Source organism: Notothenia rossii, assembly GCF_949606895.1.
Source record: "Notothenia rossii genome assembly, chromosome: 10".
NCBI classification, from domain to species: domain Eukaryota; kingdom Metazoa; phylum Chordata; class Actinopteri; order Perciformes; family Nototheniidae; genus Notothenia; species Notothenia rossii.
This window is the reverse complement of record NC_136908.1, coordinates 10,822,592-10,847,216: the sequence shown is the minus strand read 5'-3', so window position 1 is coordinate 10,847,216 and position 24,625 is coordinate 10,822,592. Positions and strand designations below refer to the sequence as shown.

Here is a 24,625-nt window from a genome sequence, read left to right as displayed (position 1 = left end):
GTGTGTGGAGTGTAGGAGTGTAGGAGTGTGAGAGACGTGACTGTGTGTCCTAATGCTTGACATTGGTGGTTTATCGGTATGTGGGCTTAAAAATGAATTCCTTAATATGCTACGTCAGAATTAGAGAAAACTAAAATGTAATGATGTTTTTTAAAACACAACAGAGGTATTTAAAATCAAAGCAAATTTAAATACCCCAGATTTATTGTGCATTTCTAGATTTGTTGTGCTTTCCACACAGTCTGCTCAGAAAAGATGTGTGCGTAATTTAAGCATTTTAGCTCTGCTATATAAATGATGAACACGAGAGAAAAACAAAAAGTATTCTGCAAGATAAAGTGTCGCATTCCTAGTTGACACTGACATTAACTAAACCAGCATTAAAGTGCTTTGATAACATGGACCTGGACTGGAGGAAGGAGACAACCATCTTATCTTAATGTCTGCTTTTAGAAACCTCTTAGTCATCATCATTTGGTGGTTTTACAACATAGCATTTGGCCTAGTGGACATTTGGTTATCAGGGTCATGTTCAAAGTAGCGGCTAATGTTTCAACTTGCAACAGCCTTGTGTTAGTAGCAATATAACAAAGAACAAACTGAAATTCTGACAAAAATAAATACACGATATCTTCTTGAAATGTTTATTGAACAGAACACGAATAAAGGGTTCAAATGTAATATGAGCCCAGACAATTGAATTGTTTTGTCCTGTACGACCTCCATTAAACAAGTATTTTGAATGGTAACGTTCAGTTTTACAACTACATTTTAGTATTGTAACTTTGTTGTGTACTTGTGATAAACAACAGAAGGATCCAACCTATACCTCTCAAAAAAGACTGGCGGTTCACTGAGAAAAATGTTCAAGAATTGATAGTCCGTCTCCTTGATCCATTAAAATAGTCTGCTTGAATAACCAAATGTTACAACCCCTTCAGAATACTGCATTTATTTTTATTTATTTTTAAATTATCCTCGTTTTACTGGTCTGTTTTGCCTCATGTAATGGTTGCAAGAGTCGCAACGCTCGACCCGGCTCCACTTTTACGCACGGCCATTTCTTTATGTTTTAGTGCAATATTTATTAAAATGTTCGTTGTTTAGCAAGAAGACATATTCCAGAAATGTAGACAACATTTTAATGGTTTTATGAATAATAATTTTCATCAAAGCCCTATTTGTTTCTATGTATTCCCATAAAACATCTGAACACACATTTGCGTAAATCCAAGTCGTATACATTTTTTTCTAAATGGATCATGTTGCGCAGGATTAAAAAATATCCGAAGTTCTATTTCACAGTCAAAGCTCGAATTTTACAAGCAGAATTGTCTTCGGTATTTAGTTAAAAAACTGCATGGTGAATAACCAAAGTATATGGAGCCTATAAATTGACATACAGGAATTACATGTTGGAATATTATGTTCCACTGAAAATGAAGCAAATAGGGATAACAAATACCCACAATATTAATTGAATTAATTAAATGATGTCTACAATTCAATTTGGTAAACATGTCACCGAGCACATTGCCTGGCTCTTTGCTATATGGCCACCGTGGAGTTTGATTTGAAGAGGCTGCAACCTGACTCTAATGTGCTGTGAATGAGAGACCTTAGCTCGGATTAACCGCCGCGGCTGGCCTGGCCCCACAGTCCGATATGCACATGAGAAACCAAGAGGGTTCTAATTGCAATTGTGAAACACAACCTTAAAATATCACACACTCTAAGACGGTGCAAGCACCAACTATCGCCCTATGTGTACGAACACAGAAAAACAAAAGAGGCAGTCTGCTGGTCACAGTCCTGCTTGCAGGCCATTTTATGTGGATAAACTGCAGGGGCACAAACAACTCGAGCGTCTTTGCGACCACACGCTCCGCCTCTCAGTCAATCCAGACAAATTCTATGACTTGTCCTGAAGCTTTTAAGCTGTAATTGAGCACAGGATGCCCAGGAAAACCAAAGGCAGCTCTGCACAGACCTGCGTTTTTATAGCTGCTATAGTATTCTGGTGCACTTTTTTTCTCCCTGGCCAGACAGACACCACAAAACAGGCCAAGCGTGTTAGGAAGTCGCCACCTACACGGACTCAAAGTCAGCAGCTGAGGATTTCCAACCACATAAAAAGATATCATGTGTAGAGTAATAAGGTAAGATTTCTTTGTACAATATATATGCCCATTTCTATATGAATACAACAACAAAAAATGTGTTCTTAGAATAGACACATATTAAAAACCAAATGATAATGTAATGTTAAATGTTTTTTTTATTAAAGATAGATGTTATATTAATCCTCTGACCATGCTCCCTGTGCTGTTTTTGGGCATGCAAACTGCTGTCTGGCTCTGCGTAAAAGCCCTCAAAGCCAAAGCTTTGTCTGTACGGTCGAATTCAAGTTCGGGGGAGGGAGAGGGTCCTTTTCAGAGAGCAAAGGGCCCTCTGTGCCCCGGATGGAGTTCCTTTAATTGCTTCTGCATTTACGTAGGCTTAAGGTTACAAGATTAGTCGATAGTGTGAGCCTGTAACTCTAAGCTGAGGAAAAGTCTAATGAACGTTACCACGTACTAATGGTGCATAATGAAACACGTAGGCCCTTAATGTACTTCATTTCGTAGGTTTGAACTTAACTGGAAAAAAATCACTAAATAGTTAACCATTGAGTCTTGTAGTTTTCGGGAGAATAGTTTACATTAAAACCCTTCATGTTGAAATGTAAGTTGACTTTTTGCGCTTTTACGCACAGGCACTAATTCGTTTATTTCAGATTTTGATCAGATTATGGAAACATAAAAATATTAACATTAACGAAATTACTTTTGACTATAACATGAATGTCATACAGGGATACAGATAGTGTTTCTACTTAGGGATACTGCGTTAAAGGTAATTTAGTCAAAATAAGAGCTTAATTCCTTCTAACTTTCTTTCTATGTTGTTGTACCTTGACGCAGATACAAATACTATCATAAAGAAATAAAGAGACACTTGCACGTAACTTAAACAACACGCTCAAATCCAATAATTAAATTGATTCATTGGTAAAAACAACATATGCAAATTAAATAAATAAATCAGCTTTGACTTTTACTAAAGTAGAAAGTAGAAGTGAAGTGATTTGGTTTCAAAGAGAAGCGACATCCACAGGCCAATCCGTGTGCCATAAAACCTTGTCAGACAACAAGTAAACAATCAAGTGTGGGGAGGATCTGCAAGTACATTGCCACGTCAGGTAGGCCTGTGGGCTGTAAAGCAGACTAAATGGGCGCTTTCAGTGTCTTGCAAAGAAACCTCCTGTAGTTTTGAACCTTTAGTGAAATAAAAGCCCAAAGCTTTAGTAGAGGCTGTTTTTGTTTTCGTTTTATGGTAGAAAAAAGGCCACCACACCTGCAACTCAAAGCTTCTATTCACCATGTTATTTATCTTAAAATGAAAAAAAATAAACATCCTAGTTTGCTGAGCGTGGAGGCCGAAAAAATACACAGGAAGTCGTATACAACAAACAACGAGTACTAACTGACCTTTTGATGCACATACTCTAAAAAATGCTTTTAAATACCAAACATTACAATTTAACTGCAAACATGGAGGTACAATGCACAGCGTACACGGAGCAGTGGTCGTACAACCAAAATACAACTGGACGAAGCTATTGTTACCTGGATCATTTTCAGACAAAACATCCAATAACTGTTTATAATTCAATTGCTTGCGTTTTGCATGTGTATATTATTTACACAATACTATTTTTAAGTATTTTTGAACTTGAATGATCTTGGCTCAGCTGTTAAGTTGCTGGCTACATTGATACGAGTCTGCAGAGGCGGGGGGGATTATAAAACCATCAGACTGAAACATGAAACAAGAGCTCGCACTTAATTGCGTAAATGAACGAGCAGGAATATATAGGCCAATATATCAGTACATTTGAACCTGATTCACCAAACAACTGTTGATTTATCCACAGGTGACAAATATGTGGGATAGCAATGGCGACGACAGAGGCGGACCACACAGAGGCCATGAAGGGATACTGAGCAACTCCACGGTCAACGCGAGAGGATCTGACTTACCGGTTGGAGAATCACGCGATGATGGGCTTGCCTGAAGAGGGAATCCTCGGTACAAGGCGTCAGCAGGAGCAGGCCTGCATGCCTGCATGGACAAAAAGGACATAAACTGGACTTCAGTGGGAGATTATATGACATTTGACAAAGAAAAAGAAAAAGTACAAAGGTAAAGAAAGAGACGGAAATGTAAGTGTAATGGAAGGGTTTCAATTTAATTGGAAAAAAGGAACCCAAAATGTACAAACTGGCTATTGCGTCAAGCAATCCTCGTGTTTGTTGGGGATTTTCTATTGATTGGTTGAACAAAAATCAGATTCAGAGCTTTAGAAATGTAATGTCTAGTTACATTCCAGTCCTCCAGTGCGCATGCTAAACTAATACTTTACTAATCTGAATAAAGAAAAAAAGATGGTGAATAGCCGAATTTGAATTATTTTCCTTGGATTATTTCATTTTTGAAATAATTGTTTAAACATGGTCTAAAGGCTACTTAAGACATAGCCTATATATTCAGCATCTGCATTTGACTCTAACTATTTGATCTCCCACGATATAAAATACAAATATTTAACAGCTGCATATGGTAAACTGGCATTTGGGAGAAACCATCATAAGTCAAAGAAACCCTTCGCTTGTAGGCTTTGTATCTAAGTATGATTTTTCTGATATTTTTGCTATCTGACATTACGTTTTTTAATATCCCGAAACAGGCTGTTTTTCAGAAGGTTCCGAACGGTTACGACGCAGCAAATTGTCTGCGTCTTAAATAGATCATTTAGATTAAACATAATATGACTCGTACTAAACAGGATTATTCGATTAAATGGACGAATTTAAATAACACATCACTACTGAACTACATTTTTAACGTTTACATTCTTATTAAATAATGCACAGTAGAATATTATTTAGCCACGTGTTTCGCATCTTTTTTACCCAACCTCAATTCATCTTGCTGAATGAACTGGATATTAGAAATACTTTATTCATCACAAATTGTCGTCTTTTGTAAATAGTATTTGAAAAATAAACAAATATTCAATATAAACATGTTTTCTGCAACTCAACCGGAATCATATCTTCTAGAAATGTATGTTTGTTCTCGGATGTAAATAAACGTACGATACATTTTATCTTGAAGGGATATAATTATTCTGTATAGGCAAACACAACCCACCCAAGACCCATTGCCTCCACTGTTATCCATGACGCAGACTCACACACAGGCTGTATCTTTCCTTTAAAAACATAGGCTACCCCTTCACAAATGAATACAGTAAATGATGTGCAATTTCTATTTCAAACCACATGAGATCAAAACAGAGAAACCTCGTCTGTGGAGGAAAAAGGCGCCGACTGAGGCTTTCGCATAATCTCGGTCAAGTGCTTCTATTTGACCGCTGTCACGGTCTCGGATAAATGTATGTCTGCTCTGGTCTTTGTGGTGTATTACGAGATTATCCTCCAAACTCGTGCTTTCAAGCTGGACCAGAGCCATATTGTTGAGTGAGTGAAGGTTATAGGCCCAACCACAATTACGCACAGAGACAGCGAAGGTCAATGTAAAGAGCAAAGCCCAGTGATGGCCCTTTCTGTGTTCAACCATGTCTGACAGGCAGGAGAAGGCCACACAGGCCTGCTTATTGAAAATGTGGTCCATCATATAGATATGTGATCAATTTGATTCATTAATTACTTTGAAAACACCACACGGTAACGGTTTATTTGAATAAACAGCTGTGTGTTATTTAAATCCTATAAACTTCCTGAGGATGAGGATGCACAATCGTATTTTCAATTAATCTGAAGAAACATAACCTTTATCTCTTAAAAAAGCAAGTTAGTGTAACATGGTTCAGGCTTTGGTTCATTGATATTTTATATTTTTTGAATGTCCCTAAATAAAACGATTATTTCTTTTTTTACTTTTTCATCCTTGGCCTATTTGTTTGTAAAGTAAATGATGAATTGCCCATGCAGTTAAGGCTTTATAAAGCAAATAATAGGTTTATTGAACCCATTTCAGAAGCTATAACTGTAATTCACTTGTTTTGCCTGATGGAAGAACTCAAGTTTTGCACGGTTATCAGAACTATTATTATTTACTTAAATGGTGTCTTCCTCCTTTGATTATTTTATCTTGAAATAATTATTTAAACCCACCGAATCCATTTAAGTAGCTAACGATATTAAATGTAATTCACTATGTTTGCCTTAGTGTGGCGGCAGATCTCTATTTTTGCGCAGTGATATTCCCTGTTCCTCCTGCCACAGCCTGAAGGCTCATGTGAGGAGAGGAGAGGCGGAGCATCGTGCTGCCAGCTTTCTTTGGTCTGTCACGTCATGCGTCAGGGAGGAGGCGGGACTCAAATGCTTGTTTTGGTTCTCAGCAAGCCAATCAAACGCTCCTATGCTTCCTCTCAGCCAATGAGCTGCCTCGCTGTACACTTCCGCTCTTTAGCCTTAGCTCTTCCGCTCCTTGGGTTTTTTGGACTACAAACTACTCTTCGCAGTCAGACATCTTACTCTTCTCCTATCTTTGAGTTTATTGCATACCACGTGTGCACCCCGCCGTGCCTACGTCAGAGGACGTGAGAGCAGTGCGAAGCAGCAGCAGTCTGTGCTCGAGGATGTACGGTCTCACATTACTGTGGTGACTCTCTGCATTAGCCAGCTGGCTATGAGCATATCGTAAACACTAGATATCGGACTACTAACTATATTAGAATATCCCACAATCCAGCCTGTAGTAGATAGTGTGAATAACCCCAAAGTAATCCATGTTGAAGTTACTCGAGATTTTACATTTTTTAAGAAAGGTTCATTCAATTTTTCAGCAATAACTGTTGCAACAGATTTTATATTAGAAGTAATCATTCAAATCTGAAAACAACGCCCATTAAGATAAAACGATAAATATAAGTTACAAACAAAAGAATATGGCATATATCTGGCTAAAATTGACCACAAATGATTTAATCATCACTCAAACTAACACTATTACTAACATTACTAACATTATTATTATTATTATTATTATTATTATTATTATTATTATTATTATTATTATTATTATTATTATTATTATTATTATTATTATTATTATCATTATTATTATTATTATACAAATTCAGCACCCTGGTTTTGGAGGAGGATTTATAAAGAATGTAGCCTACATTCTGAGTTTGAGAGAACACATTAAATCCGTCTCGTAAATATTTTAGTGAGTAAAGCTACTAAAAAAGGACACAAATAAATGCATACAACATATAGGCTACATAAGTTTCGTGTCTGTGTAACCCATGAGCTTACCCTTATTGGGGTAAGTAACATACGTAGCCTTATGCGAGTCATCCACATTGCCTATGTGCTTAATAAATATTGAGACAATACATAATGCATAAACAAACATGTTTAAATGTACAAAAACTAAACAGACATGTCACACAAACAGGTGGGAAAGCCCGAGGAGCTGGCGCTCTGGACGAGGAGGAGTTTGGTTTCATGCCTGACATTTGACAGCCAGCAAGACTGAATCATATTTATCAATTCAGCCAAAACAAGCATGGTGGGAAGTTGCAATACTCTTAGTCACTCAAAACGGAAACTACTTTAAAATGTAAATATTCAGACGCTATAGTTCGCCTACGTTATAATGAACAATACGAAGGACTGAGGACGCAATAAATACGCAGCACAAGCATTTCAATTTTGTAAACTGCCAACGAATCTTAGAATAATGTATCTCAAATATAACCCTATTGATACAGCACACATCGTTTCATAAACATTGTCTTAATCATCCAAAAACTACACCAAATTAATATTGAATAACATTTTTAACAAATGTAAATAATGTTCGTGAGTACAGGCCTTCAGATTTAGCTTGTTCCGGATTAATCCAACAATCACAGAAAGGCAAGAAAAAATTAACAATTATAATAATAAAAATATTATTATTTATATTGCATTCTGAAATGTATTTACCAATATAAAAAGTTGCACTCATGTTTAGAACTTAAAACGCACGTAAATGTGTCTCCTTTTACAAAGTAGATGGACACCCGGCCCAACGCACCGTTTGCACCCTGTCACCTGAATGTCGTTTACTGCAGTGACCATTTAGGGAATAAAGCAGACAAATCAATATGTATTTCACTGATCAAAATACAGACACATAGCAGACACAAATACACCAACGTTCAGCGCAAAATAGCTGCATATCAGTAACCACAAACGACTCAAAGGCCATGTAAATATTTTAAAATATATGAATATAAAAGATTGACTTTATGGGATTTAAAATGTAACCTAGTGTATGGATTTCACCTTTTTTTGTATTTATGAATGAAACGGAAGCACGAAGAATAACGTTAGGAGAAAAATAGCTTACACCCTGCCTCAAACCTAAACCTCTTATCAATAATTTAAATATGTAACAAAACATATTTGTTGTACAGAAAATATACATTTTCCACTCTCACCATAAGTGAGAAAGGTGATTGTAGTTTATTAAAATAAAATGGTTTCCTGCAACGTTTAACTGTTTCTGATTATTGCGGATGCTGTCTCTGTCAAAGTAAATGAATAATAATTTAGATTTTTTTTGGAGAAATTAAATGAAAATGAAATAATTGTATTATAAATATTATTTATAATCTTACATTTGTTTTTCCAGTACGGGTTTATACTCAGTATTTGATTATTTGACCACTGATAATCCACCTGAGTATCTCACAAAGTCGCCGCTAGATGGCAATGTTAGCCCATATTTCAACACAGATCAGCCTCAACTGACTCAGGCTATTTCCTCTTTTCCCAGAGCCAGCAGAAATCTACTACACATGACAAATATTGGACTTCCAAAAATATATTTGAAATGTATTGGTGGCCTAATTCCGGCTAAAGGAAGCTGCTACAAACCCAGCAAAGACTGCGCGAGACAAGTTTACTATTCAAATATTCGCCACATGCAGTTGGAGTATGGGCCTACAAGACTGTTTTAGCGATAATGGAGGAGAACGTCTTCCAAAAGATGAAAAAGTAACACAAAGCTATGACTACAGTGCCATGCAATAAAAACATAACCTGGATCAAATTCAACAAAGTCCATATTTTATTGGGAAGGACTTAAACAACACAGGACTCACACACAAATAATCAGAATATCATGCCGAAATTTACTTTATATACAACCATGAAAACGCACACATCATAAAAAGCTCATATGAACACATATCCCGAACGATTATCTAAGCATTATAATAAGAATTGCACCATGGATCGGATATGAATGAGAGCACGGGTTCACATGATAAGACTAAACTTCATACAAGCTAAGCATGTGAGTAGGTTTTAAACAAAAAAGGAAGCAAGGAGAGAGATTAATATTTAACATTCCCAAGGTCCAAATCCGTAACACCGTCTTTCTGTTAATCTTCGCATTTTTTTTATCACTCTCGTTAAAGTTGCAGATAAAGGTGTAGCTCGGTGGCGCACACCTTTCTGAACTGGGGCCAGTTTCGTGTTGAGAGTGAGCATGCCAAAAAAAAGAAATCACAAATACTGCTGCTAAATATTTTTTCCACTTGACTCCATTAATAATATTTATAAACAAGTGGCAGGAAATGGAGGGTCCATCTTGCACAGGCCTCAAATGTTGATCCAAGAGCTCCATGAAAATATTTGGCAACATACGAACAAATCATATTCAGTCAGGAAAGATTTCAGTTGTTCCAATCCATGAGTCCAAGCGTGTGTGCGTGCGTGTGTGTGTGTGTGTGTGTGTGTGTGTGGGGGTGTGTGTGTGTGTGTGTGTGTGTGTGTGTGTGTGTGTGTGTGTGTGTGTGTGTGTGTGTGTGTGTGTGTGTGTGTGTGTGTGTGTGTGTGTGTGTGTGTGTGTGTGTGTGTGTGTGTGTGTGTGTGTGTGTGTGTGTGTGTGTGGTAGTTTGTGTGGTAGTTTATCTCCACCAGATATTGTCCGTAGAAAGAAAAAAGAAACTAGCTGATGGGTTTCAATTTGTGGACCACTTTCTTCTCCTTTACGCGTCTGTTTTGAAACCATATAGTGACCTGTCTCTCGGACAGGTTGGTCTGGGCAGAAATCCTTCTCCTTTTGTCCTTCGTGATAAATTTATTGGCGCCGTACTCGCGCTCAAGTTCCTTCAGTTGCACCTTGGTGTATGGCACGCGCTTCTTTCTTCCACGTCGATAAGAGCCAGATTCTCCTCCGGAATGGGACACCGCGTCTGAGGAAAAGAATAGACAACATGTTATGAACTGCTTCTCAACAACAAGTGGTTTAGCTTCACATTTATCTCTCAAAATAATATGTTTCTTTCAATAATTGAACAAATATATTGAAAACAGAGCAACACATTTCGTGATTTAAAATGTAATATATTTCGAGATTTTCTTTCTAGAATAATGCGTAAAATCCCTAAAAATAGGACAGATAAGCTTGACTACTCTGTGGAAATAGTTATTTATTTTAAATAAAAATGAATTAACAATCCGCCGAGATGATATCTTTACTTCCTTTGTTTAAGGAAAATAAACTATTTTTTACTTTGCGTACAAGAGTATCTGTTGTGCTGTTTGTTGTTCAGGATCACACAACAACTGATATTAACAATCCCTATTCTGAACAAAGTGCCTCATGTGTGGTAACAAACTAGTATATGGAATGACTAGTAAAGACTGGACACTGGGATATGAAGCTTACCTGGCATGGAGGATTTCCACATGTGTCCAGGCTGAGGCTGCTCTTTGGCGCAGTAAACCTGGCCGTTCCAGCCGTTGGCTGCGAGAGTCCACGGTTGGTAGCTCTCCATAGGCATCAGGGTCTCGTGCCTGGAATCTGAAGGCGCGCTGATCGTTGGCACAACGGGAACGTCCAGGTAACTGGGGACAGGTTGGTATGGACCTGAAGTGTAGGTCGGATAAAAAGCGAATTCCTTTGCCCGAGAGGTGAAGTCTTCGCCCGAGCCAGAGGTATCCATGTATTTTTCCCCATACGCGGAGGGGGGCTGTGTTCCGCAAGATTTTATGCTGCTGTGATGCGACATTCTGCACGGATAGTAACCGCTACCGAAGTACCCATAAGGCAAAGAGGCGCTGGAGGAATTCTGAGCTGCAGAGCAAGGGCTGCACTGTTTCACTGGCTCGCTCATACCAGACGTGGGCAAGTCGCTGGAAGAGTAAGCCGTGCTGGGTGCCAGGGACGCGGGGTGCGCCATAAGATTCCTACACTGGCTCGCTGCAAAGTTGACACCAGCAAAACCCTCCATGTTCTTGGTCACTTCATCGGAACCGCCACCGTTGTCGTAGAGGAACATTACCGAGGGGTCGACCCAGCGCGGACGGAGGAGCAGTGACGTTGTCATAGCACGGCATGCAACATTGAAGCTTCTGGCTCTTTTTTAAAAAGCCCTGAGACTGAGAAAAGGAGATACTGGTTCACAGAGAGTAATGCCACTCTGACGCGCACAAGAGCGCAGAGGTTGAGCTGTCATTGGCCCAGATGTTACCACGTGACCGGGCTATGCAAAGAGGACGGTAAACATCACCCTTACAGATAATTAAATGGAGAAAAATGCGGCGAGGTAAGGTGACCATACCTATTAGGTGATTTATATTTTATCGTTGCTTATTCAATTCAGATGGATATTGTGCCTTACTCCTTAAAAATCAAAATAAAACATCAGAGTAGCATATATAGCCTACTTTTATTCGCAATGGATTGTATATATCCGAAATGCTTGTATTACTTGGTTAAAAATGTTTATTAATATGTGTAAAGCTCATATAGGAGTCGGTTATTGAAAGGTGGTCAACAAAGAAAGTTGTACTCATCTATTTACATTATATAACTAATATATACACAGGCCTTTACGCACGCACACTCATCAGCCTTTGTCTGCATCGTAACAGGAGCTGAGTATCATTCTACAGCCATTTACAAGAGGAGATTCACAGTTATACAAACATAATGTACAATTATATTGTGTTCCAATGTTGCACACGATCCACAAAGAACTAAACATAATTACGTCACCCCCTTAAGCGTTTATATACGTCGTATTGAATACGTTTCCGTACTACACCAAATGTAAAGGATGAAAAACTGCTAACCGTATGAGTCGATGTATTTCATATAGGCCTAGGTGAATTTGTAGATGCAAATATACAAGCAGCTCTTTTAATAGCTACATATACTTCAGGTAAAAACAAAGAAAAACGGATGTTACATCCTGGTTTAAGATGCTATTTCACAAACTAGTTCCCACATGTTTACAATATGCAAAGCTCGAAAAGAGCCATGGACTAAGCAATGCCTGTGTTTTTACATAGGAGTAGACGCGGCTGGAGGCCAAGGTCAAGTTGAAAGTTGCTGTCTAGCCATCCCGCCTGTCGCGCTATTCAGGCTTTGAAGGGACGTCTGAGCGCTTGAAAAGAGCGGAAGAGGGGTGAGAATTCCTGTCCCAATGAAAGCTATTGGAGGGCATTAAATTTTACTATTATTTTGTTTTCTCCACCGTTCATTCTCACGAGCCAGTCTGTGCCCGCTTCACTTGGGTGGTGCCTATACTTTTGTATCCCAGCGTTGGAAATATAAAAGGAATGCTGGTGTTTTTTTATTTGCAGATCTTGTGGGGGTGTTTGTGCCACATATGTGTGAAAATGATCTTGATCTCTGAAAATAGGGGACCGGGTAGACTTGTCGCTCGTGTGTGTGTTCTTGTGTGTGTGTGTGTGTGTGTGTGTGTGTGTGTGTGTGTGTGTGTGTGTGTGTGTGTGTGTGTGTGTGTGTGTGTGTGTGTGTGTGTGTGTGTGTGTGTGTGTGTGTGTGTGTGTGTGTGTGTGTGTGTGTGTGTGTGTGTGTGTGTGTGTGTGTGTGTGTGTGTGTGTGTGTGTGTGTGTGTGTGTGTGTGTCTGGTCTGTTTATTTTTTACGACCAGTCGCTATTCGTCTATTCTATGTTGGAGGAAATGGACCTGGTGGAGCTTTCACTGGTTTTGGTACCAGAGTTTTAAAATTATCCATAAGATTTGGCACTATTGATATTGGAGCAAGTACATTAAATGAAAATAAACAGAAGCTGCCTCGTGTGCGTAAAAAAGCAGATGTTTGCTTCCCGCCATATACGTATGTACATCTATGTAAATAAAATAAAAATACAATAAAAAAAGGATATTTGGTCTCATCTTATTTCTTTCTTTGGCAAAGAGAAATCTCCAATTTCTGAATCTCTACATAAATTAATCTTAAATTACATTTCAACTCGTTTTTAATGATACAGAAATTAAGACTAAAAATACAATATATCAAAAACTAAATTTCAACGCACAAAATGATCAACTACGAACAATGGTATAGGCTATTCACAGATGTATGCCTAACATTTTTGAAACCATTCCAGTTTTGTGTAAAATGGGAATGATATGGGAGCTTTAAACATAACAAATGCCTATCAGAGAAAAAAATGGCGATTTAGATTATCTAACTCAGAAATAACAAAGATTGAATAGTATTTGTATATATCCACAATAATGTGGCAATATGGGCTGTTTTTCTAGGGGAAGTGCATCATTTATTTGAACTATACGTGGGAGTATTTTTGGGGTATTGTGTAAATTAAATAAGAAATATAGGGTTGAAATATTTACCATCATTATGTGTGTTTTAATCAAAACATGCAAAAAAGTAGCTTATTGATACACAGCCTTTTAAAAATAACAGTCATTAAACATAGGGTTAACCCGCTTGTTATAGTTTCTTAGTATAGCCTGTTAATCATGCAAAAACTCACGGTTAGAAAACACAAAAGGCTAATAATATATAAATATGGCATCTATGCCTTTAAATAATGTACATGTATTATCAGTTCACAATTTATCAAAAGAAGTCTGTTTATGTGCAATATTCTTAATAAATTAAGTTAGATTGTCTGTATCACGTTTGCAATTTTGAAACAGAAAAACACAGCCGAAATGCAAAGTGATATAAAGTATGATTCACTGCAACCTGGATGCGTCATACAAGAAACGCTAATTAAACCATACAGCAGCAACATGCAGCAACAACTATGAGTCATGGAGTAGCTGCACAAGGCTTAGCCTGTTGTCCATTTCATCAATGTAGGCACAGCCTCAATATAAACAAAGTTCCATAAATCATTAACCCTACCATACATTGGCATGTAATTTGTCAAGATACATTTGACACCTATCTGCATTATAGCCAATGCATACATTATTTTTGTTCAACTCATAAAAAGATCTCAACATGGATCAAACACAAATCATCCCTGAATGAAATATCCTCCCTACAGCATAAGAAACTAAAGTCCTGTAGTCACAACAACAATGAGCCCTCGCCAAGGTGGCCGCTGGGCGCACATGTGTTCAGTCCAGACATGAGACATCCCAAAGTACAATGGACACACAGGCACACTCTTTATTGGAGTGGCTCACACAATGTCCCGCCAAAGGGACACGGGATACACGTATAACACGCACAAATATCATTGATTTGGCACTGATTTCTTAGTTATCTTGAGAAATATTTGGAAGATAGCAAGGACCCAACAATAAAAGTCATAATTTAATGTTATTTTTATAGCATCCAAGATAGTATTTGATAGTGGATTTAAACCATCACTACATTCGATATGAACCCTCCCTTATAAATCACAGTGATTCCTGGAGGTCCCTACTGCATTTTGGGAGTTGGCTGCACATTCTGAAGACTTTTCTCTGAGGTCATAATGAAGGTTCAACCCCCTGTTTACACTGGCATCTAAATTACGCAGCGCGAGAGAGAAAGAGCACATTTATTTCCCGGCCTCAGCGCCTGAAGCCTGGGTAAAGTAAGGAGAGGTCCATATAAAGTTATGCTCAGCTATAAATTTATATTGTTAATAGTATAAAATCTGTTATAAAACAGGCTGCTTAGACGATCTGCATGCAGCCATGTTAGTCTGGTTGATGATGACACGTGTTTAAAGTATACGGTTGTCAAAAAGTTGTCAAAACATAACAACCAATATGTTTTTGTGGTCAAAGCAGGGAACCACAGGGCGGTCCCACACTTGACTTTTCCATATTTTCTGGACGGTGGCCTGCGGTGTGATTATAAAGGATTGCATAAAAATAACAAGAGAAACGGACCCACTTCAAAATCCGAAACACACACAGGCAGCCACTAAAAGGTCTACAGTTAACTGGAAAGTTTCATTCCTAAGGTGTTCTTAGTGCGCGCCTTTGATTCACGCTCGCCGTTTCAATGTCTGCGAGCTGCATGTGAAATAATGTATTGGCATGCAGGAATCTATATAAAACATAAGGTATATGCAGTTTGTTTCATTCACAGGCTTGAAAATGCATGGATGTAGAATAGGAATTAGTACTCTCTTTAAAATGCATAATTATTGCAGTAATCTTTGTGCCATTGTTACTCCGCTTTCCTTCAAGTAACCACACGGTAAAAAAAAGAAAAAAAAAAGACTTAATATTAACGATACAACAAATGTAAGTACTCGTATACTTTTCCTATACGGAAAACTATACATTTTAAACCTGCTCGTCATATTATTAACATCATTATTACCTGCATTTGTATCACCATTGATGCTGTTGCTGATTTCTTTGTTGTTAGTAATTACCTTAATCATCATCGTGAGGATACAATGGCATATTCAGAATCTGCCATTTTGGCCTACTGCTCCGTAAAGCACAAAGGCCGAAATAGAAATATTACTTCCCAGTCTGCACTGCACCTCGAATATAAGCTGCAAATAGTGTATAATAACATAGAAAACTAATGTAATAACATTATTATTATTTTAAATAAGACAGTGTCCTGGGACGAAACGCTTACACCTGTTATATTTCAGAGGATTTGTTGTTTCCTTGTTTAAAAAATAAAATGCGTAAACAGAGAACGCATGTCGCCACTTGCATTTTAATAGATGTAGATCTAGTCAAAACAAAACGAAAATAGTCGCAAACATTGAGTCAGCTGACCTGCATTTAAAGATCGACCAATCGTCACAATGTATATATAAAGGAGATATCGCTTAAAAAATTAAACTGGAAACATTTGTACCTCTTTAAAAACTGGATACTGAGGATTTTGAAAGGCATAATAAAACAGTAAGTTTATATTTAAGATACTTGAACGTTTCGTTCAATTTCATTACTTATAAAGGCATCATCAAATTATAGAAAAGGTAGCTAGCTTTCCCCCGTTTTTTTAAATGTATAAATATGTGATGTAGGTTTAGAGATAGATCATTTTTAAACAGCATGCTATTTATTAACTTTCGCATTCATCTCGACTCATCCATTAAAATTGTATCAGGGCCGAAACATTTTCAAGATGTAAAGTTATTCAAAAATCTTACTCAAAAATATTCCAAGACTTATTTCCAAGCTGCTATCCATGAGTCACTCAAGTCATGGCAAACGCAATATAATTTATCATTCAACATAGCAAATCAAAAAGCTACAATTAAGAAGCACAGCTCTCTGTCGGGGCTTTTAGTAACAAACTTTCAATCCAATGCAAATTAATTGAATGTCAGTCTAAATGCTACATTGCACACGGACAACATCAGCATCTCCATAAGAGGATAGTTCAACAAATTATGCACAGAAATCACCTCAAATCTACCTCTGGCCAATCCATAAGCAGCTAAAATCGTTAAACATATTAAGAAACAGTGGGACACACACTTGCAGAACACTCTCTAAAAATAAAAACCCATTTTCAGCCAGGCAGACTTATAAATATCACCTTTCTCAAATATGCCAGGGACGCAGCGTAAAGCATTGCATGCACTCTTGTGAAACGTCAGGGCTTTGCACCTGGTGTGTTGCCTTGCTACTGCTGAATTGGTGGTAAGCCATGCCAATGATGTTTGCCCCTTTAATAGGGTGATACAGGCTTGATCTCAGAGGCTTGCTAAGCCATTTGTGTGATAGCTTCGCAGGATGGAATAGCGATAAAAGTGGGTCTTACAGCGCGGGGACCTCCAGCTGTAGGCTACAGTCATCAGGACATGTTTCGCTCCAAGGTCAGCGAGTTAACTCTCTGGTAGCCGCGTCATCCTGCTTCAAGGCCAAGTTGAAGCAGCGGAGATGGGAGGGGCCACGATAATGAAGGAGAGGCTAGATGGTATTTTCTTCCAGGTTCTGACTCCTTCTGAGAAACGCACTGCACCTCAGCTTGCTGCACACTGAACATCCACCAACTCCATTCATTCACACGATGAAACACTTTTTGTGCTAAAAAGCAAATATTCTGTCAGCTCTGCACTGCCAGGGCCAAAGATTGGATTACATGCGTACTGCGCAGGCTCCATGGTCAAGTTCAAGTTGGGCTGGCTAGTAAAACTGACGGGGCGCATTCTGCAGTGTCTGCCGTGGGGGGCACTCCCCCTCTTTGATCTCCCCTTTTAAAACTAGACACTGAAGCAGAGCCATGAATGCGGTCCACTTTCTGCACTTCTGCCGCCAAAAATGTGCAGAATTTGGACCAACATGTTTTTATCCAATGCAATGCATGATCCTTCCTGCCTGTAAATAAAGTATAAAACGGTTCCTCAATCAGCAAACTCTCCAAACCCATCCGCTGGCCTTCACTATCTAAAACACACACTATATAAGTGACACTACTGTAAACCCACAAGGTCAATCATCTGTTGCGCAAAACGCTTTCTAAGTGTTATCTCCGGATGATCACAAGATCCCATCTGCCCCGGACACAACCCATTGCATAACTCCAAGTAGCAAAACAATGGGACCTTTAGCATATCTGCAGTGCTTCACTGAAAGACTGCACGGTAACCCATCTTTATGATTTGGAAATCACAACTAAAATGTCGAACTACTATTTGTGTCTTTAAGAAAATATGGGTATAGCTTCGGGAGTGATCTGCCTGAATCCAAAAAGCCTTTGCAACTAAATGCACTGCTATAAAAACAAGTTCGATAAGGGAAATAATGCACAAGCTCAACCTTATTTTTAACAACTAGGCAATATAAATGAGCAGATTCACGAGTTTTACAGCATTCAACTAACCTTGAACCACAAAGACCAAAATCAAATAAATGCATTAGCTTTTCCTTCTTACTATATTTGTCTGAGAAATTCCTTCATGTAGTTCCTGTTCTTCAATAACAGCATGCAGAAAGATCTACTGTGTATTCGTGCTATTGGTTCTGTCTAAAAAACACAACTCACTTCAGTTTGAATACATTGGGAGTTTACGTCACTTAATCAGCATTCATTAAATAAAATGAGAGAAAGTTGGAAACAAAGGGAACTTTTTTTCTTCTATACTTCGAGTTGTAGCTATGTTTGCAAAGCAGCCTCAGATAAAAGTGTTTATCAACTGCCCAAAAGCAACAACATCCAATCGTCTGAGTGAGAGAGGTTTACTTTTTGCCTTTGCTGGCCAGATGAAAGAGTCGGGGGAGAAAGCCAAAGGAATTTCCCTCAGCTCCTCAGCTGGCTGGGGGAGGGGGCTGCCGCCGCTGGGCCTCTTCCCTCTTTCGGACAGGCGAGGGCGCACAAGGACAGCGGAGGCTACTGGAGCTGCACAGCCTCACTGCATCTCCTCTGAGAGACCAAATGACTCACTCTCTCTGCACGACATGGCCGTCCGAGTGTACCAACAAAACCTACTGCTGCTTAATCTGATAAGAAGTCGGGGGGAGAAGGCTGTTTCTAAACAGACCAGGTTATAAATTAATGCTATTTCACCAAAACTTGAAAACATATCGGAAGACAGAGTGGTTAGGGTGTTATTATAAATCATATGCTTAAGTAAGGAACAGGTGCAGGATTTAATACAACAAAGCAGCTTAACTGATCACTAATGCTGCCCTAATATCTTGCTGTTCTTCAATTACACAAAGCTCCCAGGTATAATTTGTCTTGTATTGCTTTATTATATTAAGCATAATGGATAACATTTAGCGTCACTTGAAAATGTGTGATAGCAAATGTCTCTATTCATAATATTTGTATGTGAAAAGGTGAGATGGCCCCCCTAAACAAGACAGCAACATATTGTATTATTGTATATTTATATGAATACTGTAGAAACTGCCTACTCAACTTTGTTTTCTGTTCACATGTAAATTTACAATGTCAGATCACAGGATATTGTAATATTAACTAAACTTTTTATTCCCTTTGAATTTGGAAAAAAGGTACATAAAATTATTTGCTGCAAACAAATGGAAAGAAAACATAATAGTTAGATTTTCTGATATCAGACTAGCATTCAGGTTGTAGGCACATGTGATTTTGCAAGCACATGTGTAAATGTTTTGGCCACTGAAAAAAAAGTTAAATAAAATGGCAGCCCATTTTAGTTAGGAAGAATAGGAGAGTGAACTCGATCAAAGCCTAAAGGGGCATTAAAACATTCAGTGGACATCGTGGGTACTGCATCCTTTACAATTAATATCACGCATACAATGAACCAAGATTTGACACAACTGTTAAATCCATATGAGGTCAGGGAGAGTATATACCTGTTCTCTAAAGACACATGAAGTTATTTTGTGGGAGTTCCTCACACCTGCCACAGTTTCTAAATGTTATTAAAGCCATGAAGTAACTCTTCATTCATTATGTTTCATAATCACTGTAAGACTATTTAAAATTAGGAACCAAAAAGAATAAAAAAGTCTTACCCATTACTGCTCTTTTTTAAAACCACTGTTACAGCTGCACGCCATTTGTATTTGTGGTTTAAAAGTATGTAGGTAAGGGAGAAATAAGTGCATTTCAGATTTGTTTTTCAAATAAAAAATTACCTTTTTTAAATGTAGGACATTGTGTATATTCCTGATAATAATACAAAAGACATAAATAATTAATTATGCTTTCTGCCTGCATGGTGCTGCTCTATTTTAAGATGATGACTTTTAGGACTTCATGTCAAATGGCTTCATATCTCTAAACTCTGACCGCAAGACTTGACCTTTGAGGACTTTACTTGACTCCACTTTAGGTGGAGATTAGGGAGGCACTAAAGGCAAAGAGAAGAGGGGGGGGGGGGGTGCACTAAATCGCGCATATAGAAAAATCCCTTTGATTGATACGTTTTATTTTTTTATTATCATAAACTCCACCATATGCATTGCAGCATGTTGAAACCGGTCAAATGTATTTCAATGGTATACAAATGTGAACATACATCTTTTTTAAAGCTTTTTTTCAACAAAAAAATTGGAAATTGTAGATAGATATATGTAAAAAAGATAGCTAGATACAACGAGATGGATAGAAAGATAGATTTCCATGGCTGCCTTTTATGCCCTCTCTGACACCCCCCACCTCCATTTCGACGCTGCCGTCTGTTTACCCATTCCCAATCAATGCGTGTCGTCATCAGGGGGGGGGACCATCATGACGACTGGCCTATTAAGAATGACAGCTCCGGAGAAAGAGAGAGAGAGAGGGTAAATGGTGATCCCTCCCAGAGCTCCCACTGCGCACTCTGGAGCGCTCCTCTCTCAGGGTCAGACCGGATAGCATCCCCTCTTTTCAAAAAACCTCTCCTTTTCCTTAGGACTCAATCCCCCCACCCACCATCACTACACACACACACACACACCCCTCCAACCTGAAAATCATCGCCTTGGTGTTGACGGCTCTTGCGAACACTTTTTTTAAAAGTCGTGCTTGTGATGGAAAGCAGAGAGGAGATGGTGATGCTGGCGGAGGGAGGTCAGCTTGTCAAGAGCGCCTCCAGTTTGTCCGGAGCTATCGGGAGCCCCGCAAGAGAACCGCAGGGGAAGCCGGGCCACAGGAGCTGTCTGAGCCCCGGCGCTGCGCCCTACTCCCGGGACAGAGCGCAGCTGGTAATGGAGGAGAGCGCACGGAGGAATATGCGCGCCGAAATGAGGCCAGTTGGTAGGTCTCCGTCCGGAGAGAGACACCGGAGAGATCATCCCCACAAAGACGGCAGCAGCTCAGACACAGAGTCTGACTTCTACGAGGAAATTGATGTCAGCTGCACGCCTGAAAGCATGGACTACCCCACAGCTAAAGGTAGGCTGGGAGCCGGATATCGCTGCGGGTTTTCTATGATTGCATGGTCGTGACAATGATCAGATTAAATACCAACGTGCATTATTGCAATAAGAAGCCTCGGTAAACACAATGACTCTAAAATGTGCATTTATTATATCTAAAACTGCACGATAAAATCAAAATGAGTCCTCAATGCAATGCACTATAGCGTCAGTGACATTAGAATAAAACCGCAGTCGGTGCTGCACAGCTGTTCTGTGAAGAGACCAGTGTCGCTGGAAACACGGTGAGGTGACACCCACAATCTTAGACATTTTCTCCCTCTGAGTTTGATAGGTAACTCGTACAAAGCAAAGCCTATGTGTGCATTCATGAGGAAGAATGCAGGATTTTATGTAAACCGCAAGCAAAAACCAAACGAGAAGGACACTAACATATATGTTGGGCATCTTCTTGGGCACAATGACTTAAGACTGCAATGTGCGTACAAATGTGTTACATCCTACAACGACAATATTTGAATAGACATTCAGATTATTATAAATAACTAAGTATTTCCAGCTCTATTTAGCTCAAACCAAACAGGTGGATTTTTACCAACGAATCACAACAATACAACCTGTCCTTATTTTTAAAATCATGCTTCAACAAATCAAATACTAAAATATGAATACAAATATAGCAGGTAGATGTTAAGAGAAAATGAAGAGTTGTCTGAGCTAAAATGATGTTAGGAAGACCCTTCACAATTAAAATTACGAACAGGGAGGTAAAACAATGAAATTAGCAAGCCTCATATATAGCTTATTAATTACGAATCGAATGAAATAAATTAAATATTTCGATGTGTTTTGAGTGGAACTTTTCTTCTGAATGTGTTTTAAGCATGCTTATTAAATCTGATGAATTATTCTGTATACTGTTTCAGGTCGAAATGGGGATTCTCCAGGTCACCCGTCTGAGACTTGTGCTGACCCGGGAAACATGGTCCAAGGACCGGGATCTATGTCCTACACAGCGGATCAGATTCGCCGGTACCGGACAGCGTTCACCCGGGAGCAAATCGGACGGCTGGAGAAAGAATTTTACCGGGAAAACTACGTATCCAGGCCGCGGAGGTGTGAGCTGGCGGCCGCCTTAAATCTACCTGAAACCACCATCAAGGTAAGATGCTTAAGTCTCAAAGGAGCAGAGCTGAATCAGGCCTCTTGCTCAGTATACACGACCACATATTCGAGCTTGTTTTTGGAAAGCTCTTTAAAAACGAAATCTCGCAGAACTGCTCATAAAATCAAATATTTCTCCAATTAATTTGCACAGTCTAAATGCAAGAAATATTGCAAAAACACCACAAAGTAAGCGAAAGACAAGCTCATAACCAACTATCGAGAATAACTTATAATATGCAGGATACATATAGGCCTACATGGTTTAACCATGCACAGGCCTTTTGTATACATATTTGTTTCTGTTTTCAACGAACAAATGCACCTTGTGAGAAATAAACGTCCATATAAATCACAAAACTGAATTCAAGAACTCTTTCCTGCATTTCAAGTCGTGCGTAAAGGCAGAAGTAGCCTATTAACTATCTGCTTTTGTTATTGTTGTTTGTCTTTGGATCAGTGTGGCCTGTGGTTAATATTTGACTCGGTGTGTCTCTGTCTCTGCCAGGTGTGGTTTCAGAATCGCAGGATGAAAGACAAGCGGCAGCGTCTGGCAATGACGTGGCCTCACCCCGCAGACCCGGCCTTCTACACCTACATGATGAGCCACGCTGCGGCCACGGGGAACCTGCCCTACCCCTTCCCAACCCACCTGCCGATTCCTTACTACTCCCACCTTGGTGTCGGAGCTGGCTCGGTTCCAACTGCTACCCCTTTCTCAAACCCCCTGCGCTCCCTCGACAGTTTCCGGATGCTGTCTCATCCCTACCCGAGGCCGGAGCTCCTGTGCGCCTTCAGACACCCCTCCCTGTACCCGGGTCCGCACCACGGCCTCGGACCCGGAGGAAGCCCCTGCTCCTGTCTGGCCTGTCACTCAAGTCAATCCAACGGCATCTCAACCAGGCCCTCTGGCTCGGACTTCGCTTGCTCCCCAACTAGCAGGACTGACGCTTTTGTTACTTTCACGCCTTCAGTGCTCAGCAAATCTTCACCTGTGACATTAGACCAGAGGGAAGAAGTGCCTCTGACCAGATAAAACCAAAACACACCAGCTGTAGTTATATATAAGCATTTAACATAAGCTTTTTTTTAACATCACAGATTATATGATCGGGACTGAAACAGCATGAGGAGGTAGCCTGTTAGCAGTGAAAACCAGCTTAAATCAGAGGCAAGATAATTAGCCAGATCTTCAGCTATGTGACGCACAATTTATCTCCCATTACTGAAAAATCATAATCCCATTACAGAGCCAGAGCAGTAAGCTGAAATGTGACGACATGGACACAAATTAGATTTTCAGAACATTTATTTGATAATTGACAGAAAGGGGAATCCAGAAGAAAATAAATGTGAGATGGATTGGCGTTAAATTTTTTATTATGGCTTCTCGTCTCTTTACGCGTCTAAATTGACCTACGTGTATTGTTAGTTACGCGAGAATGATGCTTTCCATGTCTCTTTTTAACAAGGGGATTTGTTAACAGACTGCGGCCGTCTCATTATAAAGCAGCTCTCCACACCGGGGCCCTCGGCTGCGGCCCGGCCCGAAATGTGCAGATGCTAGTGAAATTATTAAGTGATGTATATGTACGACCCGGCAATTTTTGAGTGTTGAATTAATGATAATACCAGGAAGGGATCGTTACTGCCAAAAGGTAACAAGGCGCCGAGGGAACGGATTACTACAGCCAGCACGGTTTGAAGAGGGGGGAAGAGAAGAAGAAGGACCCAGAAGAGGATGGAGAGAGAGACAGAGAGAGGACAATCAAAAATGATAAAATAATAAATAAATAAAAGTGAACATTTTAAGTATATAAAACACTCTTTCAGTTCCCTCCCTTAACGATACAAGAGACAGTTCTTCTATGAGATGAAAATGTGATTAATATATGCCTATAGGCCTCTTTTTAAATATTTTTATTGCACTGTGGCGCCAGTTTAGTGGCTGAGAAAGCGGACTAATAAGTGACTGTTTGTTTTATTTTCTTATTTTTACTGAGTTGTCCTAATCGTCTAATTTGCAATAAACACTGTCAAAGAATCAATTGAGTATTTTTTTCTAAACGCCTGATTCATTCAAAGAGCCCGTACAGCACAACTGAGAACATGAGAATTTAAAAACAGTATCTCTCAATAATTCAAACCAAGACAACAGAATACAAACTGATTTAAACTAGTATTTTCTTCAGGTATTTTTTCATTTGGGTGGTTAAGGATTTTCTACACTCACAATTGGTCTACCTCCCCCCTGCAATAATAAAACTAATTTGGTTCTCAAGTGGTTGGTGTCACAACACCAGAGCGCGCCCATATCTCCTGATG

The 24,625-nt window shown here is 39.2% G+C and overlaps 2 protein-coding genes and 1 long non-coding RNA gene across 3 annotated transcripts; 2 read left to right on the top strand and 1 right to left on the bottom strand.

Annotated features, from left to right (window-relative positions):
• Window positions 1-39: 39 nt before the first annotated feature.
• Window positions 40-6,004, top strand: LOC307021170. Its single transcript, XR_013803087.1, has 2 exons — window positions 40-2,159; window positions 3,977-6,004. It is a non-coding gene; the product is annotated as an uncharacterized lncRNA (long non-coding RNA).
• A 3,168-nt stretch (window positions 6,005-9,172) lies between these two features.
• Window positions 9,173-11,570, bottom strand: hoxa13a (homeobox A13a). The gene is made up of 2 exons (XM_079655400.1): window positions 10,804-11,570; window positions 9,173-10,327 (listed from the first exon to the last, which is right to left on the bottom strand). Exons 1-2 carry the CDS (start codon window positions 11,462-11,464, stop codon window positions 10,080-10,082), a joined length of 909 nt encoding a protein of 302 aa, XP_079511526.1. The 5' UTR covers window positions 11,465-11,570; the 3' UTR covers window positions 9,173-10,079.
• Window positions 11,571-20,788: 9,218 nt separating this feature from the next.
• On the top strand, window positions 20,789-24,338 carry evx1 (even-skipped homeobox 1; the record flags this gene model as incomplete). The annotated part of the gene is made up of 3 exons (XM_079654571.1): window positions 20,789-21,152; window positions 22,063-22,298; window positions 22,809-24,338. 3 exons carry the CDS (start codon window positions 20,789-20,791, stop codon window positions 23,334-23,336), a joined length of 1,128 nt encoding a protein of 375 aa, XP_079510697.1. The 3' UTR covers window positions 23,337-24,338.
• Window positions 24,339-24,625: the final 287 nt, after the last annotated feature.

Bases quoted from the DNA above. Each gene is read 5' to 3' on its own strand.
- hoxa13a (XM_079655400.1), bottom strand. From the start codon at position 11,464: ATGACAACGTCACTGCTCCTCCGTCCGCGCTGGGTCGACCCCTCGGTA. The intron at 10,328-10,803 runs GTAAGCTTCATA...TCTTTTCCTCAG, and splicing joins GTGGAAATCCTCCATGCCAG to ACGCGGTGTCCCATTCCGGA.